The 14,853-nt window shown below is 34.9% G+C and overlaps 1 protein-coding gene across 2 annotated transcripts in view; it reads right to left on the bottom strand.

The window, feature by feature from the left end:
• Positions 1-14,853, bottom strand: part of SAMSN1 (SAM domain, SH3 domain and nuclear localization signals 1) — a 132,583-nt gene that overhangs the window by 16,261 nt on the left and 101,469 nt on the right. For both annotated transcript variants that reach the window (XM_027077526.2, XM_027077531.2), the window contains 4 exons: positions 11,982-12,053; positions 8,400-8,549; positions 4,031-4,160; positions 1,363-1,514 (listed from right to left, as the gene is read on the bottom strand). In XM_027077526.2, coding sequence (XP_026933327.2) covers positions 1,363-1,514; positions 4,031-4,160; positions 8,400-8,549; positions 11,982-12,053 — 504 coding nt within the window. The remainder of the gene's footprint in view (positions 1-1,362; positions 1,515-4,030; positions 4,161-8,399; positions 8,550-11,981; positions 12,054-14,853) is intronic.

Raw genomic sequence — 14,853 nt, 5'->3', positions numbered from 1 at the left:
AATGTTTTCTTCATTCTCCAGCTGAGCTTACCCTGATTTATTATCCTAAAAGGGATAAAGAGAAAAGCTGAGTGTCTTGAATATTAAATAATAACATCAACACTTCATAACTTATCATAATTGCTGGTTAATACTGGCTTGATGTTGGTAGTATAGAAAATTCATCATTTTTGTCCTTTTAGCTATATCTATTTGTGTTGCTAAAAGGAATATTTTAACATGTATAAAATGCTTTGGCACTAAACCTTCTATTTGTACTATTGCAACAGCACCTCCCTTTTAGTGTGAGTAGAACTACAAAAATAATAGATCTCATACCCACAATTAATGCTGTATTATATGACACAAGGGACTATGCAGATATAATTAATGTCCCAAATTAGTTAATTTTGTAATTAAAAGAGAGCTTATCTGGATGTTTCCAACTTTATCATGTAGAAGCCCCCAAAAATAAAGAGATTTGAAATATGAGTGAGTTTTTCTTCTGAAGGCTTTGAAGGAACAAACTGCCATGTTATAAAGAGGACCATGGCTGGCAGCCTCAAGGGGCTGAGAATGGCTCCCAGACAGTATCCAACAAGAAAGCAGGAACCTCAGTCCTACAACCACAAGCAACTGAATTCTGTCAATAGCCAGTGAGCTTGGAGGAGGACACTAAGCCCCGGGTGAGGACACATAGCCCCAGCTAACACCTTGATTGCAGCCCAGTGAGACCTTAAGCAGGGAACCCAATTGAGCCATGACCAATGGATGGCCCACAGAACTGTGAGGTAATAATACATTTGTGTTGTTTAAAAAGCCTCGAGCTTGTGGAAATTTATTACACATCAATGGAAAATACAGATAATAAGAGTAAGAAGAGGGAATTCAAGAGATAATATCGTTGGGAGAAGGATATATGGTCACTCATAGCAACCAACTTAAGTACTAAATTTGCCCAGCCAAGTCTGGTTCCCAAGGGAGTTGCTCTGCACATCTCTTGCCAGATATCTCCAACTCTTTTCTCTCGCTCCTTTTACTCCAGCAAGCATCAGGCAGGGCTGGGCACCTCCAGTAACCTGTGAGGCTTTTGGCTTTCAGAAAAATGTAGACAATTTCTTCTCCCCTGACAGGCTTTGATTCTGCAGTATCTATATAACAGCGACATATGTTACGGCCTCAACAGATGGATTCCCTTACCCACCTCTCATGTTTTGTTCAAATTCTTGCAACATTAAACCAGTGCTCAGTTCTACTGCTGGGAAGAACACATTTAATCACCCCACCCCCCACACACTCGGTTCCCACTGTGCATTTCCTGACACAGATCATACAACCAACACTAGACAGACCATACAGAATACAGATATGATGTGCACACACCTTGATTTTGAGGGAGTCAGTGTCATAGGGGCTTGGTGTAAAATCAGTATGTACTCTGGCACGGCCACAGAATGGTCCAGAGTATGGGCCATCATCATCAAGTCGAAAACTATCCCGGTTACTTGTACCATCTGAACAACTTGTGACTCCACCTGATGAAAGCAAAGCAGAGGTTAACGGTTCTCCCTGAAGGTTCACAAAATTCTGAACCATCGTCTGGATACAGCTAAGCAAGGACAATGCTGAAACATCGGATGCCAGCCTTTTGAGGGGGTTCTAAGTGATGGATTCCTATTTTTTTTTTCTGCCTCCCAGTCACTCTCCATTCATGACCTCTGTTCTCTGAGCCATAGCTGAACTTTCTCCAGGCAATCTGACTCCTCTTTCCTCAAACACTAACCAAAAACACCCTCTCACTTCAGTCTTTATGATCTGATCTAGTAGCATAGTGTTTTGAGCACTGAACACTTGCTAAAGAGGCAGACAGTATAGGCTTAACTCCCTGTGCAGGCCAGACAATTAATTTTGTACCTGTAAACAAAGACAAAAACCTATAGCAACAGTTTGATCTTTGTATGCTACTGATCACAAATGTTCAAAGAATAAGACCACAAGTTTCCCCATGCTTATCACAATACAGCTGGAATACTCTCCCAAACTTCATATTATGTACCACAAGCCATTTTGAAGCAACATCTCTATGCATAAAAGATAATGCTTTTGCTTGCTGTTTGAGTGTGAAGGAAGGAGGATATGTGCCTGTGCCCAAATGGTTCTAAACTTTCTAAACTGGGCTTTTAAAACTGCTCCAAATCCTTGTTCTCTGATCCTTTTCCCTTCTGAGTTGGAAGCTCAGGGAAAAAAGAGAAAACGGATTCCATTTTGGATGCTTGCGAGATGGAGGCTAGAATGGTTCCCAGTGGAAGTAACTCTGTCCACCACTCTCCGTTGTCACCTCACTTTTTCTTTCAGTATGGCCCTTCAGTGTTCTGTTCAATGATGGAACAGCCCTGGTTTCTCTATGTATTCAAATAATTATGGCAATACGGTAAAGAACCTTAGAGATGCTCCATATTGTATATGAACTGGTATAAAAGAAAGGTGAGCTGCATGTAATTACAGAAATTAAGCCGCATATTACAAGCTAAGTGGGCCACTGTTTCCTCACACCCTTCCTTCCATGACCACTTCAGGCCTCAGCTTTAAACAGTATGCTCTAGTTAGTAAAATTCTACCCACATTCAGCATTACAGTTTAGAATTTTAAAACTTCCAGCAGAAATGAATACTAATGAAATCTGAGTTTCATGCATGCAAAAATATATCCTTCAAATGTTTCTGCATTAGCTTTTTTTTTTTTTTCACAAAATAACTGTTGTACAGCCAATAGGAAAATAGAAATATAATTCACGATGTTTGAAACATCTGGTCTTTGTGATCTGTCTTCAAATAAGAGAAAGTTGATTTCAAAGGAAATACAAGATAAATAAACCTTGTGCAACAACAACAACAACAACAACATTTAAAGCCCAGAAGAAATTAGAAGGATGTATAACAGTATACATATAATAAGTTATAAGGCATCCTTCAGTTATCAGTAGTTTCATCCAACTATTGTAGTAGATATGTGACTGAAACCTGAATGAATTCCATCTTAGAAACACATGCTGACACATTTCTGTCACCTAATTAGTGGTATTCCTTCTATTTAGTATTTACATAGTATGTCACTCTTTACTCATAATGCTGGATGGAGACCTAAAAAGTAAATGTCAGAATTGATGCATATGTCCTGCTCTTTTCAGAATACTTCAGGTAAAGTGGAAGGAAAAAAATGAGAGAGGACAGGAGAGGGAAGAAAGACAGAAAGAAAGAAGAAAAAAGAAAAGAAAAAAGAAAAAAGAGGGAAGGAAGGAAGAGAAAGAAAGAAAGAAAGGGAAGGGGAGGGTGGGAGGAAGGAGAGAAGAAGAAAGAAAGAGGAAAGAAGAAAGTAAGGAAAACAAAAGGAGGAATAAAGAAAAGGAAAAGGAGAAAGAGAGGGAGGGAAGAAGAGATAGAAAACAGGATTTTGTTTTTCTGAATTCTTCAACTCATGTTAGTAATTATGACGCAAGATAATCCTAGTTCTCCCAAGCATACATTTTTTTATCTTAAGGATGAGGATTTAGTTACCCAACGTGATCTTTTTGAGACATGCCCCTAAGAGCCCTGCCAACTACAAAAAGGAATTTTCAAAATAATTCATAATTCTATCTAATATGTTGTATATCATTTTAAACAATAGCAATTTTATGGATTCATCACATCCTACATTTTCACTATTTCTCTTATGAAGTAGCTGGAACCTTGTTGCTAATGTGATGAGCCCCAAATCTATTGTTGTTTTTCATTTGCAATTTGTTTCTTTTGTATTGTTTTTTATTTTAGTTCTGGTAGTATTAACATCCAATGTTATATCAGTTTCAGGTATACAACATAGTGATTCAACACTTCAGTACATTACACAGAACTCATCATGATAAATGTACTCTTTAATCCCTATCACCTACGTCATCCGTTTCCCCACCCACCTTCCCTCTGGTAAACATCAGTTTGTTCTCTATAGTTAAAATCTGTTTTTAATTAACTTAACTCAGGCCTCCCAGTTGTCCCTTATTCTATAGCCTTACTTGATGAACTCCGCCCACTGTAGAGACTATCCATGGAGTCACTGGCTTCGAGGGAGATCTTCTCTGTGTGAGATCCAATCATTGGGTCACTGTTCCGGTACGGGAGGGTATCCTCTCCATCCTCCTCATCCTTCAGAAAAACATCAGAGGTTAAGTGCAGAGAACTGATTTCCTTGGAGATATTCACTGTGTGCATTGATTTAACAAACGAGACATATTTTAGCAATAAAATGCTTAGGAATACATCAGCATAAAATATGAGAGTCATTAATCTTTAGTTCAATTTCTAGCAGAACATATTATACTTGGAAAAATTCTTTAGATGAAACATTCCACATTATGGAATTCAACTGAAATTATAATAGTTCATTTGTAAATTAGGATGAATATCACATCAAGACTATTTAATCAGAAATGTTAGATTTATTAACATCTATGCTTTATCCGTGAAAGCATTTTTATTTCTTCATGTTCTTATCATCTATTTACCACCATTACTAATCCTTTGAGATCTGATATTACAACTTTAAATTCTGCATAGTTGTTTCATGTCAGTTATGTGCACCCTACCAGATCACTAGATATGAATAAAACATGCACATTTTGCAATTCTAAAGCAAAGCTTATCTAAGAAGCTTTACAAATCTCATACCGTGCTTGCACACCTAGTCAAGTGAAAAGCAAATCCCGCATAAAATTAGGAAAGACAGACAATTTCAAAACAAATTACATCTGCTTGAAAACATCTCAAATGTCTTTCATATTTAGATTTTTGGACAAAACCTATACATTTCTTAATACTCATCAAAATGTAATTCAATATTCCTCATTTATGAGCATTTCTAAACATTGATGAAGTTTCAGAATACATATATGCTATGTATTCAGTTTGATTCTCTGCTTTTATCCATTCTTTTATTCACTTGTTCAGTCATTCCCCATATGTTTATAGAATACCTTGTAAGTACCTCTCATGTTTTTTGGAACTAGAGATACCATAGCAAACAAGGTAACAGGGTCCCTGCTCTAATAAAGTACGTTTAGTGTGATGGGCTGTGTGTGTGTGTGTGTGTGTATGTGTGTGTGTGTTGTGTTTGGGGACATGTGTATAAACAAAATGGGCAAGAAAATTGCAGAGAATAGGTGCTATGAAGGAAATAAAACAGTGATATCAGAGGATTAGATACTAAGATTAAGGTTGGGGAAGGATAGCTGATTTAGATGGAGTAGTCTCCAAAGACTTCCTCTATAAGGTAATTTATGTTCTGAATTTTTGATCTGAATGCTAAGATATAATATATGTGAAGATTTGGAGACAGTTTTCTAAGAAAAAGGAAAAGCAAGAACAAAATAATTAAATTCAGAATTAGTTTGGGTTATGCACAGGAAGACAAAGCCAATGTAGCTGGAGTTGAGTGAAAGCAGGGACAGTTTTAGGAGATGAGCTTTGAGATGGAGACTGGAACCAGATAAGGGAGAGCTCTATAGACCATGTGTGGTGGTCATGGAAATGTACCACTCAGATCTTTTGCTGCAGGACCCTTCTTTGCCAACAGCCCAGCTACCGAATCCACCACTGTGTCTGCATGGAAGCCATGCTCTCTGCCAATCACTGAAACAATGTGGGTACCATTTGAGTCGATCTGGGAGGATATCAGTCTCCTCTAGTGAAAAACTTTGGTTCAAGGACTGTCTACCAATCTGGCTAAAGCTTTGTTCCTCTCCTTTCACTGGTGTCAAACTTGCACTGTAGTCTGAAAGCTTTCCCTACCCATTTATTCTTTCTCTACTTTATCCTTCACAGACATTTTCCCCAACAATCTTTGGTGTGTCTATTCCTTTCTTAGGCTCTGTTTCTCAGAGCACTGGAATGAACATACCATAGTAAAAGAATGCATTGTGAAAGCATTGTAAAAAAAATTTAATCAAGGGGAGTGATGTATTCAGAATTCTACTTTTCAGAGGTCTTTCTAGCTTTCATTGGAGAATGGTTTTTATGGAGGAAAGAATGGAAGAAAGACAACCAATTAGGTGATTATTATGGTACTCAAGGCAAGAGGAGTTGTTGTTATTGTTTTTGTTTATTTGTTTGTCTAAAGCAGGAATAGTTTACATGGAGGAATTAGGGGTTTTAGATAATGCTTTGAAGTTTGAACCAAGAGGATGTGCTGATGAATTAGTGTGAAAAATGAGAGAAAGAAGGAGTTTTGAATGATTCTTAGGCTTCTTTCTTCTCTCCTCTCCTCTCCTCTCCTCTCCTTCCCTGCATCTAGAGTTATGGTAGTGTTGTCTATTACTACTAAGAAGACTGCACAAGAAACTTTTTTTTTTGGTAGAGCATAGAGAATTAATAATCCAGTTTTGGATATATTGGGTTCCAGTATCTAGTGTACATTTAAGTGATGATATCAAATTCACAAGTGGTTGTTTAAGCACAACAGATAAGATGTCATAGCTAAAGATATAATTATGAAAAGCAGTCATGACATGGATGAGATCACTTAGGAGGAGAGAGTACATTGAGTAGAGCATCTAGGAACAAGCCTCAGGAAGACTCAATATTTAGAGACACAGGAAAAAAAAGCAAAGCCAAGAAAGGAAACTCTGAGAAAGAAAGAAAGCCAGAAGAACACTCAGTTAGATGAACCAAGAAAAGATGATGTTTAATATATATTGAAATCATCACTTGTCAAATAGAGTTGAAAAGTAATGTAAGAAGAAAGAAAAGTTATCAGTGAATTTGACCACACAGAGGTCAACACTGATTGTGACTACTGTTTTAATGGAGTACTGGGGACAGAAGTCCTATTAAAAGGGGTTAAAAAGAGAATGGACATAAGACATACATATCAATGTAATAGAATTGAGAGTCAGAAATCAACCCCTATATTTATTGCCCATAATTATGGCCATGTATTTATTATCAATTGATTTTCAACAAGGGTGCCAAGAAAATACAATAGGAAAATTGTTGTCTTTTTACCAAATTAGTGTTGAGACAACTGGATATACACATGCAAAAGAAGGAAGTTGGACTCCTACTATATTCCATAGAAAAATTAGTAGACCATACACCAAAATTTAAGAACTACAACTATAAACTCTTAGAAGAAAACACAGGAGTAAATCTTTGTAACCTTAGGTTAAGCGATAGTTTTTTTTTTGTAAATACAATACTTAAAGTTCAAATGAAAAAAAAAGATCAGTTGGGCTACATCAAATTATAAACATTTGTGCTGCAAATGTTACCATCAAAAAAATGAAAATACAATGCACAGAATGGGAGAAAATATATCATACTGCAAGTCATATATCTGATAAGGACCTGTATCCAGAACATATTTTTAAAAACTTTAGTGTCAACAGTAAAAAATAAATAAATAAATAAATAACCCAAGGTGCCTGGGTGGCTCAGCTGTTTAAGCATCTGACACTTGATTTTGACTCAGGTCACAATCTCATGGTTCCTGAGATCAAGGCCCACGTCAAGCTCTGCACTGACAGCATGGAGCCTGCTTGGGATTCTCTCTCTCCCTCTCACTCTCTGTCCCTCCCTTTCTCTCTCTCTCTCACTCTCTCTCAAAAATAGATAAATAAACTTTAAAAAACCCAAATAACCCAATTATAAAGTGGGAAAATATTTGAATAGACATTCCTTTAAAGAAGACATATACAAATGGCTCATAAGAACATGAAAGATTCCCAACATCCTTAGTCATCAGGGAAGTACAAATCAAAGCCATATTGAGATTCCCCTTCACACCCATTAGGATGGCTAGCAACAAAAAGACAGTAACAAGTGCTGACAAGCATGTGCAGATATTGGAATGTTCACACATTACTAGTGGGAGTGTAAAATGATCAGCTGCTTGGGTAAGCAGTTGCTAATTTCTCAAAATATCAGAGAGTTACCATATTCCCAAGAGAAATGAAAGAATATCTCCACACGAAAACTCACACACGAATATTTATAGCAGCATTATTTACAATGGCCAGAAAGTGGAAACAACCCAAATATCTATCAACTGATGAAAGGAAAAATAAAATCTAGTTTACCTATAAAATGGAATCTTAGTTGGCAATAAAAATAAATGAAGCACTGATGTTTGTTACAACATATGACATACTGTTCTTCATGTACTCTATGTGTGATCTTTCCAAGTGTCTGTTTCTTCTATTAAAATAGGAGTAATAATGTTGTTGCTGTTGTTTTCCATCCAACTTCTGGGAAAAATTATTGAGGGAGAAAACAGATGTTTGAAGTCCTCCCTAAAACATCAAGTAATTCTATGTCTATAAGAAGCATCTTTGACTATTTTAAGAAAAAAGTTTAACAGAAAAATACACATGATTAACAGAGGGTGCTTACCTTTTCCTCAGAAAGGGCTTTGATGTATTTTTTACCCACTTTTTTCTTCATTGTCCAGGAAATAGCTCTCATTTTTTTCCCTAAACCTCCTCCATTATTTGAAGTTTTGTTTTGTTCTCCATTTTCATTTATGGATTCCCCTTCATACACCTAGTTAGGATTGTTTACAAAACATAGAATAAAAATCATATGACTTCACTCTTATGAGGACTTTAAGACACGAAACAGATGAACATAAGGGAAGGGAAACAAAAATAATATAAAAACAGGAAGGGGGACAAAACAGAAGAGAGTCATAAATATGGAGAACAAACTGAGGGTTATAGGAAGGGTTGTGGGAGGGGGAATGGGCTAAATGAGTAAGGGGCACTAAGGAATCTACTCCTGAAATCATTGTTGCACTATATGCTAACTGATTTGGGTGTAAATTTAAAAAAAAATAAAAAAAGATGGAATAATAAAGCAATAAAAATCATTTATTTGAAAACATTATTAGAGGGAAGATTCCAAATTTGTGAATTTCATATACATAGTATACCGCAGCTTCCAAAGTTTCAATCTGGACATAATACATATTTTTAAAGTTGTCCAAGCCTGGTTACATGTGTTATGAATTCAGAAAGTCAAACTTCTGATGTCGAAGGACCTGAGCTTCACATCTAAATTTTTTTAAAGAATTTAGCTATTCTTTCAATACCTGTACAGTAGAGCCACTTTAGTTTTACCCATTTTGAGATGCCAAAAATAGAATTAAATGCCAGGAATAATGAGTGGCTAAGTCTACAGAGATGGGAGATACTTATTGGAGGCTTTAGAAAGTTTATAGTGGGCCTTAAAATATCCTCTTGATCCTTATAGAAATAGAAATGGTCATTTCTTAAAAAGGTTTGGAATTAAGTAAATCCACTGAGAAAGTGCATTTTTTTTTACCTTTCAGGTAAGTATCCCATACATATTTCCCACATTGTCAAGCAATAGTAAATATGAACTTCGTCCAGCCATTGGTACAAAAATCTTCACGTAGTTAACATGTAATTTATTCTTCTAAGTATTTAACATTACCTGATAATATATTTGTTTCTTTGATTGATTATTGCCTGCATCTCCCACTACGAGATAGGCTCCATGAGACTAGAGATTTTGTATTTCTTACTTATTCTAAATGTCTAGAATACTTCCAGGAACTGACAATATTTTTTGAATAAGTTAAACTTCTCATGTAGAACTTTGGAGTGACTTTTTTTTCTTGAAGGACATACTTGGGTTATATACCCTTAATATTTCGGATTGGCAAGAAAAGACCCTTTAAGGTCATCTAAGCATTGCCCACCATTCTCAGTGGATGGACAGCCAGATATTTCTTGCATATACAGAAATCAGGGAAACTTCTCTTTAGTGAACATGAATATTTTAATATGAAGGTTTAACCACAAAATTAACATCATTATTAATAAATATTATGTTTTGCTTCGTATCTTACCCCAAATTGCCTGTGATAAATATGAATGGGCAGCCAATTTAAGTACTTATTGAACTTTATTAATTTCTACATTCAAGGTTATAAAGGCAAAGAGTTTTTGCTTAATCCAAAAGCCCTGAAGAAAATATAACTTGGAAACACTTTAAATTTTTAAAGTTAGCCCTTTTCTTCTCTCTTCTCCCTATGTAAACTCTACCTTCTTTGTAAAACTACAAACTTAAAAAATAATAATAATTAAATAAATAAGAAAGCATATTTTTTATTACCACCAGTGTTAAATTACCATTGCCTAAGCCTCAAAAAAGTATCACAGATATTTGTAATTTTAGGTTTTACTATCATTCTTTACAGAAGTTTCGAAGAAACTACCTCAGCATATTTTAAACTTGCACATTTTTCTATACTGTTCTCTTTCATAGCCTGGATTACAACTTTATTAGGTATTTATTTACAATTGTTGTTGCTTTTCTAAGATCTGTCTCTCCCTCTAGACTTTAGGCTTCATGTATTAGGGATCTTCATCGGTTATTGCAGTAGTAATTTCTGAGTGCCTACTGGAAACCCTGTCATAGAGTAGGTGTTAATAAACACTTGTTAAATGAATGAATGCTGAATTGCTGAAAAATGTGTGAACTACTTTTTCAGGTTCACTAAATTCTTTCACAAATTACTAAGTCACCATTCCTAATCAATGAACCTGAATAAGCCTAAACTACTTTTACAGGTTAACTCTAGAATTATAAAGTAAATAGTAGTAGAATATATCTATGTGTGGTTATGGAAAGTTGAAAGGGTATATAAGATTATAATTGGAAATGAAATATACTCTTTCTCACATAGGTCTGTGTATATAAATATATATATATATATATATATATACACGGATAAAAGACGATATATGTAATATACATATGTATAAAAGGGGATATATTATACCCACATGCATATATGTATACTAATGGATATATTTAGAAAGTAATAATAGATGTCATTCTATTTTAATTTCTTTTGTTTATAATTTCCATTACTGAAATAAAATTATTTAAAAATATTATAGATATATACACATAAGAACCTGAAAAGTATGTTGAGAAATTAGATATGATAAATGGAAAAATTCCTTACAAAAAACAAAAAGTAAGCATACAATAATGACAATGAGTAACTAAGAAATAGGTAAGCTCCAAAACCTACTGATCTAAAATGTATCACATGTGGAGTTGTTGAATAACTTTCAATGATAAACATGTATTCTTAATTTTCTCAATATATATCCTCCATTTTATCAATTTATTAATTGTTTTACCTTTCATTAATCACTTATCACAGTTGACCTTTCATTTGTGAGATAGTATAACAGAATGGCAAACTTGAAGTCCGACAAGTTGACTTCTGTCTTTGTCATTTATTAACTGTGTAATTTAGAAGTAATTTTCCTCAATGAAATGTCTTTCTTCAATGGTAAAATAGTAATGTTAATAGTTCCTACATTATAGGTAGGTAAAGTGTTTAGTGTTGTGCTTATATGATGATGTGTTCAATTAAATGTAGATATTATTAGAACTATTACTATTATTATTATTTACACTTAATTTTATGGGAAGCTTTTCTCGTGCTACATCTAAAGTGTTCATGATTTGCAAACGTGTATGTAATGGTCACCTATGAGACATTTAAATGCATATGGTGGAAATGTGAGTACAACTGAACAACTGTATGCTCTCCTTGACAAACTTGCAACTAAGCCATTTAATTATGCGATTAAATTAAAGCAATTACAATTACATAAAATTTAACATATGTATTGTTTTATTGTGGAAATGCTCAGAAAATTTGGGAATATCTGTATTACTTTACATTGTAACTCTCTTCATAAGTTCATGTTCTGCTTTTCCTAATATGTTAGGTTTCTTAGATAGCTGTTGACTTTTAACACCCAGCATGGTATTAGGTACTAAATTGTTTGTTCATTTATCATAAAAATATTGGCAGGACTGTGATTTCAAATACACTTATTTTTCTTACTGTACTTTGCAAAAGTGATATTGGCTTCATAATTTTTCATAAGGTGTTTGCCTAACAATTGTAACAAAAATACTAACCTCAGTTGAATCATCTGGTTTTGAAATGGAATGATTCCGAAAACGATCGAAATTCCCAAAACTGCTGCTGCGCTATAAAATAGGAAAGAGAAAGGAAAGGGCATTTAGGATTTGTGACTTTCGCTGATAAAATTGCTAAATATATTACATTATGGTTCAATAAGTGTCAGTATAGTGCAATGATCGGGTTAAAAAAACTTTCTCTCTGGAATATCTAAAGGCACTGAAGGTATAACTATTATTAACATTATAATATTTACGGTTGATTAAATGCCTTCATATGTTTTATGCTATAGTGTTAAGTACCTTGGAGAAAATCTATTAAATTATTTTCAATTGATAGTGTTACTTCTACTCTTGGGAATGGCAGCTGAAGAATCTAAAATTCTAAGCTGAGCCTTCTTGAAGTGAGTCAACCACAAACTTATTTCCATGAGGGAATGGCAAGAATTGAGAACTAAGCAACTAATAAATATATAACAACTAAACAAACACAGACATCTAAGTAGATCTATCAATATGCCTCATAAAGATCATATTTGTCAAAAAGCCAAAACTGAACACAAATACATTTATCACTGATAACTTGATCATTTGAGACTCTCTACTTGGTGTCAGAAAGAGAAGGCATACACAGAGACCTGTTCATAAATTGAGAGCAGCGTTTAGGCGTACACAGTCTAAGACTGGGAGTAAAACAGACTTTGTCCACATTTAACATGGAATAAAATGAGACCTCTGGGGAAATTTCATTCACTGGTTTTGACAAAAAGCTCAACATGTTAATAGAAGACTTGTTCCCTTGGATACTTTTTGCCTACAAAACTAAGTTTTTATTCTCATGTATGTAACTCATTCTAGGCAGGTAATTATAAATAATCCCTGATATGTTACAAAGTAAATTATTATCCTAAATACATGTTCAACAATCTTTAGGGTCATTGAGTCGAAACACTGATGTGTCTTTACTGCCTGTTTACTTTTATCCATTGTTTGGAATGGTGGCTATCTGATATTATGCCCTTTATGTACCCATAAATCCTCAGAATATGTTCTATACAGAGAACTTAACTTCATTCCAATCTTATGGTATTTTCAAAACAAGCTGGTGGTATTGCAAAGCAACCTGGTGATTTGAAAAGTTAACAATGGGCGTCTGTAACTGATAAAACCTTGTATTGTCTTTTCAGAAGTCACAGCCCAGATTAGTTCAAGTCAGTTTCAAAGGCTCTTCATTCTTCCACGCACTCTTAGACTTATGTTTCCCCACCAGCTATCTTTGAAACTCCCCGTTTCCCTTTTAAATGAGCTGAAAATAAAAAGATCCTGACGTGTGACAAGGGGTTAGCTTGATAGACAGTGTGATACATAATACCGCTCGGAGGATGCTGGCTGTGTTAGACACAATTAACGCCTTTTGCTTGACTCGCCACCCCTGCTGAACCAGCCCTTCGGCTTGTGGAGAGAAGAGAGAAAGACAAGGGCTGAGACTGAGAACCACACTGGAAAATACGAAGTCTTCTCATGCAGGGCTGACTAACCTAGAATGACTTCCCGAGCATTAATCACTTCAACCTGCCTAGTAGGCATTTCCATGAGGCTATCACCGCCCAGAGATCACGAAAGGGAATTGAATGTATTGTTGTCCTGCTTATAAACAATCTGAACACAGGGAAATCTGTTACTCTTATATACTTGAAACATTCTGATGGCCTATTGGAGCCTATGCCTGGGGCAATTTTGTAGCCTGCATCCAGCCTGTGTCCTGCCTATTAAATATTAATGAGGGTTACAGCATGATTTCCACCACTGGATAATGGGTCCTGTTGCCCAGGAGGGCACAGAATAGGCTCACTTCAGCATTTCTCAACACTATCTTCTGCCATTAAGTAATCAATAGTCACCACCTTTTAAAATTAATTCTCCCCTCATTATATCAATAAAGAGAAGCAGATTTAGAAGTAGTGGCTTAAGAAGTCTCTAGACTATTACTTTGGGTTTTGTCAGTCATCTCATTGTGAATCACTCGACAGCTTTAAGCCAGAGGAGTATAATATCAATCCATGATAAGACACCGTTAAGAAGCGAATCAAAGCATTTAAAATGCTGTTTTAAAAATTTCATTATTCTCTAGTCTAAAAGTTAGTGACTTTCTGAGGTGGTTTCATAATGTATAGGTTACGGCTTATGATGAAAGGGTTAATGCCTACTATGAGGTATGCACAACGAACAAATTTATAATTTGTCCTATTAAGTTTCTAACAAAAAGGTGAATCATGTGGAAGCAAGCTGGCTTCCCAGATAATAGTCCTTGATAAATGAGAATGTATTTGAATATCAATAATTTTGCATTATAATCATAATGGATTAGCTTTAGCAAATATTATCTTGTGACAGAAGCTCCCATCAAGACAGAGCCGTTATATAAACGAATAGCTATCAATGGGAACAGTAACTTAAATAAAACTGCAATTCATGTTTCAGATAAGTCTTTGTTTCTGTTGACATTAGATAATATTTAGTTTTAATTCCACTCTTTCTCTATTTATGCAATTTTTCCTTCTGCAATTAGATATGCATTTGTAAAATGGCACAACATTTATGGAGGGTAATTTGGCAAAACTAACAAAATGACATATATATTTGCCCTTAGACCCAGGAATTCCATATACCAGAGTATACCAGAGATACTCTTAGCTATAAACTGATTTACACATCCACATTCATTGTAAAATTTCTATATTATAAAAAAGCTGTAAACCCTAATCTTCGTCAAGATAGGTTGAATGATTTATGGTAAATCCAAACAATAAAACAATGCAACTGTAGAAAGTTAAAATGTATCTCTTTATACTACTATGGAATGATCTCC

Source organism: Acinonyx jubatus, chromosome C2 (genome assembly GCF_027475565.1).
Source record: "Acinonyx jubatus isolate Ajub_Pintada_27869175 chromosome C2, VMU_Ajub_asm_v1.0, whole genome shotgun sequence".
Taxonomy (NCBI): Eukaryota; Metazoa; Chordata; class Mammalia; order Carnivora; family Felidae; genus Acinonyx; species Acinonyx jubatus.
Note: the sequence above shows the minus strand (reverse complement) of the source record. Positions and strands in the feature narration are given on the sequence as shown.